This window comes from Penicillium chermesinum (assembly GCF_028974085.1).
Source record: "Penicillium chermesinum strain IBT 19713 chromosome Unknown utg000005l:1.0-4115287.0:1.0-4118363.0, whole genome shotgun sequence".
In the NCBI taxonomy this organism is placed as follows: domain Eukaryota; kingdom Fungi; phylum Ascomycota; class Eurotiomycetes; order Eurotiales; family Aspergillaceae; genus Penicillium; species Penicillium chermesinum.
The window spans coordinates 1,079,535-1,096,101 of NW_026695315.1; the positions used below are offsets into that span (position 1 = coordinate 1,079,535).

At 49.6% G+C, this 16,567-nt stretch overlaps 6 protein-coding genes across 6 annotated transcripts; all 6 read left to right on the forward strand.

Moving 5' to 3' along the window:
• Positions 1 to 1,271: 1,271 nt before the first annotated feature.
• N7468_006556 (uncharacterized protein) lies at positions 1,272 to 1,862 on the forward strand (the record flags this gene model as incomplete). The annotated part of the gene is made up of 1 exon (XM_058475852.1): positions 1,272 to 1,862. The coding sequence occupies one exon, from the start codon at positions 1,272 to 1,274 to the stop codon at positions 1,860 to 1,862; it is 591 nt and encodes a 196-aa protein (XP_058328742.1).
• A 3,818-nt stretch (positions 1,863 to 5,680) lies between these two features.
• Positions 5,681 to 7,192, forward strand: N7468_006557 (putative GPI anchored cell wall protein; the record flags this gene model as incomplete). Its single annotated transcript, XM_058475853.1, has 1 exon — positions 5,681 to 7,192. The coding sequence occupies one exon, from the start codon at positions 5,681 to 5,683 to the stop codon at positions 7,190 to 7,192; it is 1,512 nt and encodes a 503-aa protein (XP_058328743.1).
• Positions 7,193 to 8,214: 1,022 nt separating this feature from the next.
• On the forward strand, positions 8,215 to 8,529 carry N7468_006558 (uncharacterized protein; the record flags this gene model as incomplete). Its single annotated transcript, XM_058475854.1, has 1 exon — positions 8,215 to 8,529. One exon carries the CDS (start codon positions 8,215 to 8,217, stop codon positions 8,527 to 8,529), a length of 315 nt encoding a protein of 104 aa, XP_058328744.1.
• Positions 8,530 to 10,866: 2,337 nt separating this feature from the next.
• Positions 10,867 to 12,517, forward strand: N7468_006559 (phosphatase PAP2 family protein; the record flags this gene model as incomplete). Its single annotated transcript, XM_058475855.1, has 6 exons — positions 10,867 to 10,991; positions 11,056 to 11,082; positions 11,149 to 11,642; positions 11,700 to 11,711; positions 11,786 to 11,966; positions 12,025 to 12,517. 6 exons carry the CDS (start codon positions 10,867 to 10,869, stop codon positions 12,515 to 12,517), a joined length of 1,332 nt encoding a protein of 443 aa, XP_058328745.1.
• An 886-nt stretch (positions 12,518 to 13,403) lies between these two features.
• Positions 13,404 to 14,140, forward strand: N7468_006560 (uncharacterized protein; the record flags this gene model as incomplete). The annotated part of the gene is made up of 2 exons (XM_058475856.1): positions 13,404 to 13,511; positions 13,571 to 14,140. 2 exons carry the CDS (start codon positions 13,404 to 13,406, stop codon positions 14,138 to 14,140), a joined length of 678 nt encoding a protein of 225 aa, XP_058328746.1.
• A 542-nt stretch (positions 14,141 to 14,682) lies between these two features.
• N7468_006561 (uncharacterized protein) lies at positions 14,683 to 15,651 on the forward strand (the record flags this gene model as incomplete). The annotated part of the gene is made up of 1 exon (XM_058475857.1): positions 14,683 to 15,651. The coding sequence occupies one exon, from the start codon at positions 14,683 to 14,685 to the stop codon at positions 15,649 to 15,651; it is 969 nt and encodes a 322-aa protein (XP_058328747.1).
• Between the last annotated feature and the right edge of the window lie 916 nt (positions 15,652 to 16,567).

The following is a 16,567-nucleotide window of genomic DNA, read 5'->3' on the forward strand; positions in this document are numbered from 1 at the left end:
AAGCATGCGCTGCGACCATCTCGAGCCTCGCGTCCTTCTCGTTCACGTCTTGTTTCCTGCGTGTCCTGGCGGCGAAAGCTTAGAGGCAGCCAGGAGGTCCTCTGCAACCCTGCAACAACTATACCAACAGAGGGTTTTAGTGCCAGCAAGAATGGGCATCAACGCCTTCCGTGGACAGCAGTAACAGCAGGTGATCGGAGCCCTCCGGCTTTCAAGATGTTCTAGCTCGCCTCGCAAACCTAGAAGAAATCGTGATCGGGAATCAAAATATGCCGTGGAAGACCGAAGCACACCCTGGGATTGGCAGAAAGGATATCCTGATTCGCATACCGAATGTCAGTCACTATTAATGTGGGTGGGCTGGTGGGAGAGGTTACATGCCCGATATATGCGGTGAGTTTATTATCTCCCCCTCCCTTTTTTGGCTACTCGGAGACAGAAGTCCTATTGCTAAAACCTCCATGCAAGTTAGCGTTTAGGATATGTTCCATTAAGGCGGCTGGAGCCGCCCTTATCTAATAACAGCGGTCCTTTAGGAGCTTCTCTCGCCACTCCTTGTGTTTGGCTTCCTTCCGCGGCGAAGCTGAACAGATTATCGAGAAATATCTTACCGACACTTCATGCATCGAGCATATGATACACAGTCCCACTGTAGATGCACTCGTGGTTGGTTTTTACCGAGTTATTGACAATAATAGACCGATGACACTGGGATATGCTAGGTTTGGCTACCCTTGCCAACACCGCCACCTTCTGGATCAAACGAGGTTTTCGCCGACCATTATTCTTCTCTGTTGAACAGGCTAGTGGAAAAAGCATGTGTATGAAGACAGGTCTCAAAATCTTGGAATATTCCCCTCAGAGAGGCGACTAATCGTTTGAGGATGTTCAGTCTCTTTATCATCTTGAGCTTTTTTTTTTTCAATAAACTCCATATATTCAACATGATTTGGTCCATTGTGATTACGCCTCATCTCAGAATTGCAGATCTGCTGATAGTGGACAATCTTTTCTATCCTCTCGGACTTTGCTCTTACAACCATCTCAGAATTGACAGACAGCAGCGTCCACTTCCCCTTAGTTTCCTGGACCTGGTATACCCTTGAACTCGGCATTATGGCAGAAGGACTGGACATGGAGAGACTACCGACTGACGTGGAAATGAGAGATGTCTCAGCTCAACCTATCCAAGAAGAGGGCAGGACTGAGGGATCAGCAAGCACTTCCTCGGCTACTACGTCAACAAGGAAGGGCCTAGGAGGAAGCTGAACATGGCTGAGCTAAGTACAATAGTTGAAGAAGGAACGTCTTCAGAGAACCCGCTAGCCGGGTTGATCGATCCTTCGGCCGTCATGCTTGAGTACAAACGCATGCCAAACAGAGGAGACGAGGTCCTACCTCGGGCTCTAAGGGAAATGCCAGAAGACATTCGGAACACACACCCCCTAGACGAGGGAGAGCTGGTTGCAGTCATTAACTACAGAGTCAGAGTTCGGAAACAATTTCAGATGGCCTTCACGAAGGAGGGCCACCTGCGACAACGATTCGTCGCCATCCTAGACCGTACAGACGACCATAGACAACCTCTCTTCAGCCAGGAGGTGATTAACTCAAACTGCCCGAAGCGAGAGATTAAGAAGATTGCCAGCCAGAATCCTCTCCTCTTCACAGCATCTGGACGTCTTCGCTCCCGGGCCCCGAAAAAGCTCACGGACAAGCGTGAGCAAGGGAAGTTCACGAAATATGGGGCCACGGAGGTGAAGACATTAACTATGTCACAAAAATATGATTGCAAACTTTCTCATGCAACTCGGTGCCACGCATCGCTGAGGCTGCGATGTCAGGTTTCAAGCCCGTGTTAGATGATGCCTGACGAGTCTTCATTTAAATCCAAAACTTCATTATGCTAAGCCCGAAGAGCATAGAAGATCCCTTAGTAGCCTCCAGGCACTGCCACCCAATTAGGGATTCTGTCACCAGGATCGGAATTTATTAACCAGGAATGACTTTTCAGACTTTTTCTCCAGACCCTAGCAAAAAATTCCCGTTTGGTTTTGCTTGTTCTCCTTTGCAACTCTCCAGCCGTCATGTCTACTCGGGTGTAAACCAACCCCCGCCCAAGGCTTAGACCATGTATCAGCGGCGTTGTGCGTACGCCCGACTCCCAAGCCCATGCTACAATGGTCATCCGGAACCGCTTGTGCCCGCCACACGCTTTGGTCGAGGAAGATGTAGTCTTCAGTAAGAATTTCTAGAAAGCACACATTTGGCGCCGCAGCATTCTGCATGAGGACCTGTTTACATTTTGCATCAAATTAGTCGTTCACGATATGCTTGACATCGTAAAAACGAGCCCTTGGAACTGTTAGGAATTTTCTCGTCGGTGCCAGGGGTTTAGTGGTTGTTGTGATTCACGTTTGACGGGTTGACGGGTAAATAAGTTATGCTTGATTCCCACAGTACCGGGCCAAGGTCTTCGGTCATTTATTACGATACGAAGATTCCCCATGATAAGTTTTCTAGGGTATTTGGAAATCGCTTTTTGAAGTCCAAGAGTGGCCGCGACCGCCGCCTGCATCTGAAATGAACCGGGAACCGACCGGCAACTTATCCTGGATGGGCAAACCAATTAACCCATGAGGTGGGTTGCCTCTATGAACTTCATATGGACGTATCAGCGCGCTGCCGTGCGTCTGCCATTTTGTTTTTGCTCCTACGACCCAGCCAGTCCTGGTCTGAAAGGGTACTTCTTGTCCATACTCGAACGGGCCCTTGGGACTTTCGAGACTTCTGTAGTCTGCGTCAGCCCTGAAGGCTTATGGAAGATGCCGAGAGAGCACATGAATCTGCCCATGTGGTTTGTGTCACTCATGGGCCCTTTTCCTGCCAGCGCGAGAAGGGCACTGAGTCTTAGAGCGCTTTTATCATGTCCATCGGCATCATTTCTATCGTCGGGTTGATAAAAGTCGCTCATGCATATTTACAGGGACAAAACTCTTTCGAGAAGCCACGGGAGTATAATGCTTGCATGACTCGCTTTGTACCGAGATGTCCCCCATCAACTTCTCGAAAAGAGACCGCCTAAATCAGGGAACATCCCGATCAAGTATTCATCGACCTTCTGGTGGGTAAGCTGCGGGCTTGTGACAAACCCTTCTGGATTTACTAAATCTTAAGAAATGTCGAAACCATGAGCTATTTTGACTGCCATGGGAATGGTAGGCTGAAACGGTAAATTTCCATGATCCATGGTGCTACGATCACCCTAATGGTTGAACTTACGCATCCGGCTTGTTGAGTAACCAACCCAGCTCAGCGGCTTAATTTGAAGTTCGAAGCTTGGATAAACCACTGGGAGATATACGATACTTACGGGCCGATCCTTCAAGCTGCTTGGAAATTATCGAAGCAATATTAGCATCATGATGATCAATGTCCATGCCGGCAAGCTGACCGGGGACCAAAGGTGGAAGCTCTTTTGACAAACCTTATAATTCCCTACTATATGTAAGCGAAAGGATTCATTGCACCTGCTTGGCGACCTTCCGAAGGTTACCACGGTTATATCTTCCAAGGATATACCTTCTAGGATGCCCGCCAAGGGGCTACTTCCTACCCGATTCAGCTTGCAAGTAGCACGAGTCTCATATGTGACATACGTGACGAGAGGGACAGTAGTGGAATTCGTTTTGCCCAATCTGAATTATGTAACGATGAATAACGATGGAAAATGGTTCTGCCTTGGTAAGGATTTTGACGAAGTATAAGACTACTTTCACTATAGATCGTACGGGATATGGAAGTGCAAGGCAACAATAATCAAAACGAAATAAAACAAAAACTTGGTAGCGAGCCACTTGGGAGGCCTTCGCTGTCAACTTTCGGTGGCGAACCACTCAAGATTCCAGCTCTTACGAGATAGTATGACAACTAGCATCCTGGCGATTGATCTCACTTTCAAGCACAACAGTACGCCTGTGGAGTAGATCAAGTTGCCCTGAACTTGGTCGAATTTTGATCTTATTTATAGGTCTAGCTATAATTAGCTGCTCGTTGTGGAAGGTATTCTAGGAACTCAACATGAAAAATTGTGTCTTTTGATCGGCAGTCCAATCGATCTAGACGATGACACGCGTCAAACCCGTTAGAGAGCTGGTACGCAAGCTCCGCACAAGGCGGTTTATGATGGATGTTTCCACCAGGCCTGAAGTAACGGGCCCAATGACGTCCGGGTGACTCCAATAAATTCGCAGTGATGGGGTGGCTCCCTTAGACCATCCGATACTCGCCTCTTTATTTTAGCGAGGACCGAGGACAATAATCACCACGAGTCAATCATTGCGCGCGCCTGGATTTGCTTGCTGGGTCGACCCAAGGATATATAAATAGTATGGATCACTGTTGGCTGAGGTATAGACAAGGCCCACTTTTCACTGGGACTGCTGATTAAGTTCCGGCGTTTCAAAATCCGATCCAATCCCATTGCTCTGCGGGTACGAATAAGGCACAGGAACGACATTATTGGAGAGTTGTTGTCATTGACGGGAAATGGACCCAGTTTTTGAACTCCCGGATCGTGGATACTAGTTGCTGTTGGAGTTGTGTTAATTGCCTTAATCTGAGATAGAGCTTGTAGAAAAAGCTCAATGTTTGCTTGATTCCGCTATCAAGATATGAAATAATAACATCCCCCAGAGTATGCTTCCACTTGTCTGATCCAAGTTGGGAGGCCCATCCCAGCCAGCCCCATCATCCGTACCATCCGAGAGCTACGGGGACGAAAGCGATTCAGGTCCATATTGCTCCACTTGATATCATATGCTCTATTTGAGGAAATGATGTTTCACCCATACCTCAGACGCTCATGGGAGAAAATCCAGATTGCTGACACGCTCATTTTGCAGTTCTGCAGCCCCGGGGAGCCTCGAGGAGCCTCCCACCACTGTGTAGCTGCATTGGTCAGCGACTGTCCATTTCTTTCACGTTGACAGAGTTGAGAATGACGTTTCTCCCAAATCAACGGATGGCTATCCGGCTGGTTCGGCCAGACAGGTACAGGCCCACAGCTCAATCCACGGTCATCTTGCCTGGTACTCAATCCTGAGAGGCCAACAGAAGCTGCAACTCGTCTTACTGCTATTCCCCTCTTAGCGAAAACAAACCGGATTCATTCGCCGTTCACCATCCTCGATTATGGACCCAGCTGCGTAATACTGGTTATAACCACCGGCTTTTATAAGTATATCCCGCGCCCCCGGACCAAACTTCTCTGCATTTCTTTCTGTCACTTCAGACCCCCAAAAAGGCGCCTACGGGTAAATAGCAAAAGAAGCTTGCTTTCTCGCTTAATTTTTGTTCGCAGTCTTTTCAATAAAAACCTACATATCGCCTTCTCTGTTACTATGAGGGGATTCGTCGCACTTGCGGCTCTTATTACTGGCACCAACGCATTGGTTGGGCGTAGCAATGGATGCTGCTTCCATCTGAGTGTTACTGGCGAAGTGAACGGCACCCTGGGTCAGATCAGTGATGGCCAGAATCGTGTCGGTGACACAAGTCTTCCGGCATCCACGTACTGCATCGACCAAAATGGTGGTATCACTGACAGCGCTGGTCGTGGCTGTATCTTAACTGGTACGTTCTCTTCAATACATATAATATCCATCACATAACTGATCAAATGACAGCCGAGACCACCCAGTTCCAGTGCGATGCTGGTAAGAATGCCACCATCGGCTTCTCAATTAGCTCATCGGGCCAGGTTGAGTATCACGGCAACCCTTCTTTCATTGCTTGCGAGACAGGCCAAAATGGAGGTCGTAACATCTATACTACCAACAGCACTTCTGTGACCCAGTGCAAGAATATTCAGATGAAAGCCGATTCTTGCTCGGGATCCGGTGCTAGTGGGCCCGGTGGAGGAGGAGGGTCTCCCGGCCAGCCCGGAGGAGGAGGAGGAGCAGTTGGAGGAGGAAGCCCAGGAGGGGGAAGCCCTGGAGGAGGAAGCCCTGGAGGAGGAAGCCCCGGAGGGCCTGGAGGGTCAAGTGGCTCCGGCTCTGCTCCTTCTACAACTACCATCATGAGCACTGTTACCGTGACAGCTGCTTGCAACTGCCCCAGTACCGGCGCTCCAGCTCCAGCTCCAGCTCCAGGTGGCTCCGGCGGAGGCGGAGGTGCAAGCCAGCCTTCTGGACCTGCTGGAGGAGGTGGTGGTACTTCTCCATCGGTACCTCCAACTTCTCCTTCTTCGACTGCAGGTAGTCATTCATCCGAAGCAGGACCCGCCGGCACGCCTGCACCGTCTAGCACCGGTAGTGGCGTTGCCAGCGGTGGAGGTGGAAGCCAGCCTTCTGGACCTGCTGGAGGAGGCGGTGGTAGTAGTGCTAGTCCACAGCCATCCACAACCGGAGGTACTCCGCCAGTCATCCCTATCATCGGTGGAGGTGGTACCCCTCCGTCTGTACCTTCCGCCCATCCCTCTTCGAATAGCAGCATTCACCCATCTGCGCCAGGGCCGGCTGGTACGTCTACACCGTCCAGTCCCGTCGGCGGCGGGGGAGGCTCTCAGGGTCCCTCTAGCACTGCACCCTCCTCTAGTCCTGGCGGCGTCCCACACTCGACAAGCTCGGCCGCGGTTCTATCCACTAGTGCTGTTGTTGCCCCATATGGAAATGCATCTACTAGCTCTGCAAAGCCAAGCTCTACCCAGTCTTCCGGAGGAGCTTGTTTGACAACCCTGGCTACGGACAAGAGTAACTACCAATACCCGCACTTGGTTGTGCCGATCAACTCCTCGTCTCCTGATACTGCCTATGGCACCCAATACTTCGCCACAATCAGCAACCACACCTCCGTTCTCTTCAACTTCGATATTCCGCAGAACTACTCTGGCAAGAGTTGCAACTTGGTGTTCTTGTTCCCCCAAAAGGCTGATCTCGAGACATCGGATTACACTTTCATCGGCGACGGCAAGATTGATATTTCCCAGCTGTCTGCCACAGCCAGCACTTCCACTACATACAACAATGCGCCCTCTGTTTCCCACGACTTTGGGGATATCACTATCTCCCCTGGTCACTCATACGTCGTGAACACTTTCTCTTGCCCGGCTGGACAGGCCGTTGGCTATGAGATTAAGAATGCGGGAAGCACCTATCTCCATTTCTTCGAGGACTGGAATCCTTCTCCGTAAGTCTAGTCTACCCTGGTGATATGAGTTTTCACTAATTGATTCTTCTAGTCTCGGTCTTTACATCACCGCTTGTTGAGAGCATTATCCAAAGGTATATGGATTGAACTTTGTCAACAAGATGATCTCGGAAGGTGTGGTTTGACCCCACATTTGATACGTGTTCATCACCGGAAGATATGTACGGGTCCAGACCGTTAGATCTGTGCTTTGCGGCTGAGAAGCAAAACCCCCAGCGATTCAAATCCGCTTGGTGCAAAAAAAAAGCCTCGTTCTGTTCGTGTATTAGTATGACTTTCCATGATTGGGCTACGGAGGTCCATCTAAAAAGTCCTGTCCGTTTTGCTTTTTTAAAAAAGAAATTTACCGCTAAAATGTATGGTATCTGTAAGATATTATCCACAATAATCGCCTCATTCCCTCGCTTCCCCTCCTTCCCCCCTGTCTCCCTTCCCGATCAAGTAAGAATCAAACAAAGAACCACCCAACAGCATGTCCCCTGTAGTGGGGCGGTTGGAACTGCTGCCTAGTATAACATCAAAAGAACCCTGCTCCGCTTCTCTCCGTCTACTCTCTTAACGGCCTTTCCAACTTGCCATATCCATATGCTCGCTGATCCAGCCACTATCATAATCTACGTTTAATAGGAAGGGGTTTCCAACGCGTCTTTCTAAATAGTCGAGGCAAAATGGTAGTAAGATGATGTCTAACATGGTAGGGGTCTATATTTCACAGACTCATGAATCTTACCAAAAAGAAAATGTCTCTAGCGTCGAAGTGGATGTTGTATTCTTTACACAAACTTTATCCACGTGTATAGATAAGTGGGCACTCCGGAGTCCGAGGCCTCCAAATTTCTTGTTTTTTATTCCCTGTTATGTTACAGTAAGTGCATCGGTTGAGGATAGCTGGACGCCTATAAAGCCAGGAAGCCATTTCCTAGTCCCCTGCACTCTTATTCCTCTCTCGCCTTTGATATTTCTCTCATTCATCAAAAAGAAAGATTACTGAGCCTCAAGAGCATAATGAGCGACTCCAATGTCCCGAAGCGGCGGGATGACAGCAAAGATTTTCAAACCTTTGTCGCAAAAACAGTCATTGGCTTCATCACCATGACTGTGTGCTTTGTACTGCTGAGGTTATTCTTTCCAGGTGCTCTCGCACAGTCTATAGATACTCAGTCTGAAGTTACGTTATTCAATGCGGGTGATTATACCGATCGGGTGACTGGCGTCGATTTCACACTCTACACAATCGACACCTTAATGGACGAACAAGATGCTCTACGGAGCTACTACTCTGCCTTCATCAATGAAGACGGTCTGTCGAAAAGGACCTAATGCGACCGTAACGACCCCGGTGGCGGCATCAGATTTGCTTGCTGCGGGGCGTACATGGGATTGCCAGCTTCGTCTCTGGGGTTGGCTCTGTTTCAGCTTCTGACAGATCCTTGCTGGACTCAAGGAAGTTAATAATGGCAAGAGACTCGGTGAGAGGATGTGTTCTGCATGTATCACTTGGTACAGCAGCAGCTCATGTTTGTCGTGGGCAACTCATGCGACGAGCAAGATGAGTCCCACCGCAGAGACAAGGATATCAGATTTCGCTAGGGAATGCGGATCGAAAGGCTATAATGCGGGATTCAGAATTGTTCTCAGGAATGGCGGTTCTTATACGTCTGCGTCAGCACCAGGGCTAAGGGCCGAGGCACCATTTTGTGGATGAGATTTTCTCAGGGGGGCTTTGCAGACCTTGAAAGGTGTTATGACGGCTGCTGTAGTATGCTGTACGCGAGACGAAGAGCGGGTGATCTTGCGATGTTGGCCTGGGTAAATGCCAGCCTAGGACACACTATGGGAGGACATGTGAAGACGGGTGAGGAGAGGGTGGTCGTCATTTGAACTTAGGTAGGATGTAAATAACTAGGAAGCAAAGCCAGGAATTTGTTGTGGATGAAGGGATATATTATTATATACTGAGCGAATCTAACACAAGTAATAAAGACTCGCCTTTTTCCCAAGAGGAAACAGTAAGGAGCACGACTAATCAAAATCTAGGCAAAATATGTAGTAGTTCTCTTAGTAGATGTCTTCAATGCGGCTCTCCCAATGTCCGAACTTCTATTTTCGGCAGTTGAAGTGCATCTACCACATGGATCGCCAAGTCGTTGGTAATTAGATTAGAAAACGGGGTTGATGTGTTTTCATCCGTACGGTTAAGTGGCCCCGAATCGGCCTGTTGCGACAGCGAACCCTATTGAGGCTTCCAAGTCCGAAGTGCATTTCTGGTCATCAGAAGGCAATTCCCTCCCGAAAAGGAGATATTTCCCGGTATATGTCGGTACATTGTAGCAGTTCCACCCGGTGCGCAGCCCAGTTCCGACGTCAAATAGGAAGTGCTTCGCGGTCTCTTTAGCTTGGCCACATGCGCACCGATCCGTCTAGGGAGCGTTGATTCGCTAAATATATTCATTGAGTCTTGCCATGCCAGTCCCGAGTTGAGCTAGCGCGCTTGCTTGTTCCATAATAGGCCATCATTGAGCTGTCGTCTATGCTGTTCTGGAAGTACTTCATCCACTCGTTTAGCGTGTTTATGGTTGTCCTTCGGCAAGATTTTGCCAGTGGCTACATGTTTCTGTCAGGCTAAAGCTTCGTTCTTGACGAACTAGCCTGCAGTGACTGAAAAGTAACACGACTATGCCTAAAAGGAACTGGATGACTTGAATGATCGTAATATATTTTGTTAAAAAACAAAATGGCAGGAGAACCAACTTAACACGGATCTGCTGCATGAGAGCGTTGGATTGGATGACTCTTTGTACGCAGTATTGAAAACTTGCCTCGGTGTGCCAAAACCAGCTGGTGGTTATCTTAATATTCCGACAGAGGGCAAGTAGCAGGTGGAATTTCGAGACCTGTCGTCCAGGCGCCTTATCTGCGCCAGATTCGCCGTGTCTAACATCCATCTTTCGGGGGTTGTAGACAAGACACTAGTGCATCACACAGCGACTTGGGCGGAGACTAAGAATGAGGCTTCACTGACAAAATTCTTGAAACGGACCTCAATATGGAGACTATGTTGCGGACAGGGTAGCTGCAGTCATTAGTTTTGAATCCAGGTGTTAGATGTGACAAAATTATGCTGCCTAAACTAGGATGGATCAGCCGCCGCCTAGAAGCCTAACCCACGCTAAGAAATTAGGCACTGAAGTATGTAGTAACTAGCAAAGGACCGCGAATGGAATATGATGTAAAGCAGTGGGAATTAGATGGAAAAGGCATCATTTTTGGAGAAATGACAGTCTCACTTCAGGCCAAGTTATTGCTATTACTAGAACTCGTAGAGACGCTCCAGTCTACGGCGGTTTCAAGATGAAGATCTGCGTCTAGGCCCGGCGGCGCAGCGCCCGCGGGCGCCAGCCTGAATGTCTAGACCAACAGAACTTGCGCAGTCTGTCACTGGCCTGGAGACCCCCCCCACAATTTACTACAAGACCCTTAACAAGGGACAGAGATCGGGATCAAAGCTGAGCTCCGCCACCGTATCTAGAGAGAAAAGGGGCTTAGTATGTCTAATCGGTGGGCCCCCGTTTTGCACGTACGCCTGCCCTGTAGCGCCAAGCTGCGCCATTGCGCACCGTGACTTTATTGGTCTCGCCCTGCACACGCGACTTTCGAATGTTCAAATTCGAGTTCCCAACTTCGAGTTTTCCTGTTACACCTGCTCCGGTGAAGAGCTTCATGTCCGCATGGAAATTCCGAGCAAACTACCCTTCTCAAAACGCCGGCTTCGGCCGCGCGTGGTGATTTCGTGGGTTCCTTTGACCCCCGCGGAATTGACTTCCTGCCACTAACCAAATCCTCCAGCTACATCTTCGACTATGTGATCTTGATGTCAGTCCCCGTTCCGTCCCCGCGATTGCGAGAGTTTCGTCACTGACTTTGCTTGGAATCACATAGTGCCTGCGTTATTGGTTTTTGGATCCTCGACTCGGTCGAACCGTACCATCAACATTTTTCCCTCAGGAACTACACCCTCCAGTATCCGTACGCGGTCCACGAACGCATCCCGATCCAGTATGCGCTGTGCATCTCCGGTGCTTTCCCCCTCGTCGTGATCGCGATCTACACACTTCTCCTCGATGGCTTGTTCTCCCATCACAAACCCCAAGACCCGATCTCGGGGAAGCGCAAGCTGCGTGGGCCGTGGCGGTGGAAGGATCGGCTATGGGAGCTAAATTGTGGAATTCTTGGGCTTTTGCTCTCCCAGGCATTGGCTTTCTTGATTACCCAGGTTCTCAAGAATGCATGCGGCAAGCCACGACCGGATATTATCGATCGGTGTCAGCCTGTCCCTGGGAGTGCAGACCTAAGCCCTTATGGGCTGTCCAACTCGACTATTTGCACGGGCAGTCCAGCGTTGATCAAGGACGGGTTCCGATCATGGCCATCTGGTAAGTGCACCTAAGAAGAAAACTCACGAAAGGAAATACTTACTAATGATTATTTAGGACATAGCAGCTGTGAGTCTCACTGATGCAGATTTCTGACCCAGCCATGTGGCATTCGGAAATTGCTAACTTTAATTCTGATTTAGCCTCTTTCGCCGGTCTAACTTACCTCTCCCTCTGGCTCGGTGGCAAGTTCCATATCATGGACCAACGTGGTGAAACTTGGAAGACTCTCCTTGTATCCGTTCCGCTCCTCGCAGCGACGCTGGTCGCCGTTTCTCGAATCATGGACGCACGCCACCACCCATTCGATGTGATCACGGGGGGGTATGCTCGGTATCGCATGCGCCTACCTCTCTTACCACCAATACTTTCCTCCTCTCAGTGAGTCCTGGCGCAAGGGTCGGGCTTACCCCATTCGCACCTGGGGCACGGAGCCTGTCGTGCCTGGTGGCGCTCAATTCGCCCCTTTGGCTGGTAGTACGGAGAACCTTCGCGATCCAAACAGTGAACGTTTAGATGCCTTGCACCCGCGTGAGGGCTCCGTATCGCCCGCTCCGTTTCCTATCGCATCGGGTTACGCCAACCAGGCCTACGATCCCACCTCAAGGGCTCATCCACGGCGCTCGCATGACCATCACCCAGACGGGAATTACTCTTCCAGTGAGGAAGATGTTGGTGATGGTTATGAGATGCAGAGTGGATATCCAATGGGTCAAATTCCCCTGAGTAATCCATATGCTCAACCCTTTGAGGCTAATACGGCCTATCCGTCGCAGACGCCTGCCGGGCGCCTCAATGATTTGGAATCTTCTGGTGTCGTGGTTGGACATTCTGTGCATGATCCGCGGGCGGTTGATCCAGCCCACGGTATCTAGTCATGTTTAGCGTAGCGTTTCTGACTTGAAGCTCACCTGTCTAGGGGGTATTTCTTGGGCATTGTATTGCAAAAATTGCATATTCAATTATCGCATGTACGGACAAACGGAAGAATAATGCTTCATGGCGTTTGAGGAATTAACTATACTTCACGGAGTAGCTTGGAGATCTTCGCTGCAAGGAACATGAACTGAAATTATAATGTAGTTTGCAAAGGCAAAGAAAGGAGCTCAGTGCGCTAAGCCCTTTGAATGATTGATCTGTAGAAAAGCTGCTTCCTCGGCCTAGAAAGCAGAGTATAGCGAATCGAGACTACGGAGTAAAAGCAACCAATCCCATTGGGTTGATGGGCGACTCCACCGCGGGATCCAGCGTTGCTGCTGCAACGCTATACTAACAAGATCAACAAATGCAAGACATTCATTAAAATATGCTGCCAAGGAACAAACGCTATACTCGATTCAAGCAAGTCTACAGTGACTCGCGGATCTGGGCCTCGTCGGTAATTGACGAGAGAAAAAGGAAGGACTCTGGTTGCCCCAGCCACCCAATTACGCTCCAATGTGACTCGCCCAGCCCCCCGCCGTCTTCCCCCGCCGTCAGCGACGATGACGCTTTTTACGTCTGTCGCACCCTTCTCAACTTTCCTTCCTGCATCCCTTCGTTTCTAGCTCGTGCATCTGTCTAGGCTGCGATCGCAATACCTTCTACGCTCCGATCGCTGCATGAGGCTTGCGTAGCTATTGCCAGCCAGGAGTACAGAGCGCACTAGACGTACAACAGGTACTGGGACATACATACCCGAGCAACCCAACCCAAGCCTTATCTCTCGCCTTGTCGCATTCCTGAGACCACGCCTCCCACGCTTTACTCGACGCCGGCAAGATGATTGGCAGCCTGTTCTTCATCTTCAACCGTATGGTGGAGATCGTCTTCCTGATCCCCATCATTGGAATGATGGTGAGTCCTACCCACGATCTGAGATCCTCCCTAGTTCAGGTCCAGATCGCAATTTTGCCTCCACAAGGCCTGATCTAACACGACGAAACTAGGCCTACTTCGTCAACGGCTACCTCGATGCCAATATCCTCACCCCGCCGTACATTCTGGTCCTTTTCATCGTCAGCGTAATCGCTGTGTTCTGGGCCCTAGATACGCTGATCCGCTTCTCCTCAACAAAGCGATCACCCCTCTTCGTCGCCTTCGTCGACCTGTGCTTCATGGGTGCTTTTATCGCAGGCGTCTACGAACTGCGTTTCATCGCGAACGCGAACTGCTCCCACTGGGATGGCGGCTCGGTCTGGGTCTCGCTTGGCCCATTCGGCGCATACGGCGCGCGCATCGATAATGACCTGCACTTGTCTATCAACAAAACGTGCTCGATGCTGAAGGCAAATTTTGCGATTGGCATTATGGAAATCATCTTCTTCTCGTGGACGGCCTTCTGGGCGCTTTTCCTGCATTCGCGGGGCGAGCGCGAGGTTGTTGTGAAAGAGACTGTGCGTCGACGCAGCCATAGTTCCCGACGGGGCACTCGAGCTCAGGGCATCATCGTCACAGGAGCTCGAGTCGCAGTCGTCCACACTATGTGGTGTAGACGCGCGTTTGTTAAGACGGGGTAGGAATGCACCTTATGATCTTTTGTTCTCTTTCGTGTGGATTATAGTTTCTCTCTTGTGTTTTCCCATTTCCTTTTTTTTTCGTTCTCTTATGAGATATGACTATGTGGCCAGATAATGAGGATATATGATGGGATGATCGGATGCTTTAATACTTTTGAATCAAGTCTGAGGCTAGAGAAAATAAAGTTCGCCTTCATACTAGGCGGCCTCTTGTTGACCGAAAGACGGGGTATGTTTTGATAGGGTGGGAGGCATCCAGAATGCCAAATCATCCTATCTTTCCCTGAATGAAATCTACAATGCGCAATGATACGACGGTTCTGTCAACGTGCTGAACATTTCGCAGTAGTCAATGCCAGGTCCAAGTTTCATCAGAAAACATCGAACTAAAATTTCCTCTAGCAATTAGTTAGCGATGCAAGATTGAGAATCAGCGGCTATTGAACCGGCGGATGACGTGCGGGCTCTAAGCATCTGCCACGTGGGGATCTGGATTCGACATTCCTTCTCGTCCCAAAGTATTTTTATGGTAGACTTTCGAAATGAGCGTGACAACTCACCCAAGGGAAACTCCAGACTTGACTGAGCTGGCAACCGTCATCCAAACGTCCCTCCAGTCAAACTTCACCCACGCAACTGCCATAGTCGCCCAATGTCCAGATCTCCGACAACCACCCTTCAATCTGGCCGCGCCAGGCCTCTCGGGAAATGCAAAGGTCGCCGATATTGGAGGCCAGCCAAATCTTTTCCCTCAGCCTAACATGGAAGCAAAATACTCCATGCTGTCGATCGCGAAGGACATGCAGATGTCATCAAGGAAAGGCTTCCTGATCGGCGCGGGGGCAGCGCCCTGGCAAGATATCGGCCACAACGCCGAACTCGCGCCGAACTTCTCGTGGACTTCGGAGTCGCAGAACTGGAACCTTGAGGACCCAGGGTCACTTCAGCTGCAAAATAACACGCACGTGACTGAAGTAAAGGAAGACGGCTCATCGGCGTGTCATAGTCTAGCGAGTACAAACTGCGCTCTAATGATGAATCTGTACGGATCCGAGGGGATCTCCGGCCCAGTAATCAAAATCACCGCTCGTGCACGGACAGGGGAAGGCAACTTTACGAATGTGATTCGTGATGGTCTGCGCGCCCACTATGGGGAGGATAAACCTATAAGTCTTGGTGGGGTATTCCTTTTGAAATCGGGCAAGGCGAAGTTTCATGTTATGCCAGACTTTCCGAGGCCAGAGGATCTTCCTTTTCGAGACAGGAAGCAGTTGGAAAATGAGTGGATTCGGTACTATCTGTTTGAAGCTCCGGTCGTATGTTTGACTGTTTTTCATAGTGCGGATCCCGAGAATCTGGGGTTGCGCATGGAGCATACGCATTGCTTTGAAACTGAGGGTGCTCGCAAGGGAGGTCACTATCATTATGATGTGGACGGTGGTCAAGAAGTGGAATACGAAGCGTATCTGCATCCTGCGTCAACTCTGTATAGAATTGATCCACCTTATTGAACAGAATGGGATGGCGTTTGCAGCTGGGCAAAGTGTTGAATTGATAGTAAATTTCTAGTATATACCCAAAGCCCTAAAGCACCCGAGCTCAGGCCTGATCTACTTGCGAAGACGCCAACTATTAAACCCCAAATATGCCTTCGTTGAAATGCTTCTTCAACACGATTGTCCCGCCATAATGGGAGGTGGAACGGATATCAATGGAGGACCTTGGAGTCCCTGATGGAATCCTAGGCCATCGCGTGATTCTGTGGTTGCTTTAAAAGTACCTTAGAAGGACATTGTTATGCTTTTTGCTCTAAAAATGTCTCTCATATACGAATACTCACTGCCTTTGATGATATGACTTTGCATCTGCTCTTTCGGCTGTGAGCTAATAGCGATAGACATGTCTATCGACCATGGGGCTGGTCTGGCCAACCTCCGCTGGCAGATGATCGGACTAGCGAACTTGCTGATCTGACCAGATTTCTAAGTCTCCAAATCATTTAACAGGGCCGATAACTTGGATTATGACCGTCTGAGGCATTGAGTAGCGACGTAGACATTCTGATCCAGTCTACGCGGAAGACATGCGATTATTGCGATCCAGAACAGGGACCAGAAGATATCCTGCAACTTGCAAATGCATGAAATTGTGTGAGTAGATGGTGGCCATCTCATTCTACGGTGCATATGATTTATTCTAAAGATTTGATGCATTCGACTTCCAATGAAACTAATAAGGGCTAGGTATGTCCCAGAACTCTATGGATGCCCATTCACGGGGTAGCAAAGCTATCATGGGCCCCTCAAACTGGCTGGAGGCACGATCTTGCAAGAGAGGAGCATCTACCGAAGCAGGGCTGCTCCACAGTCGAGTGCCGTCAAGATTGGGCATACGCTGGGTAAGACTTGCGTGGTTGGAAAGAAAAAG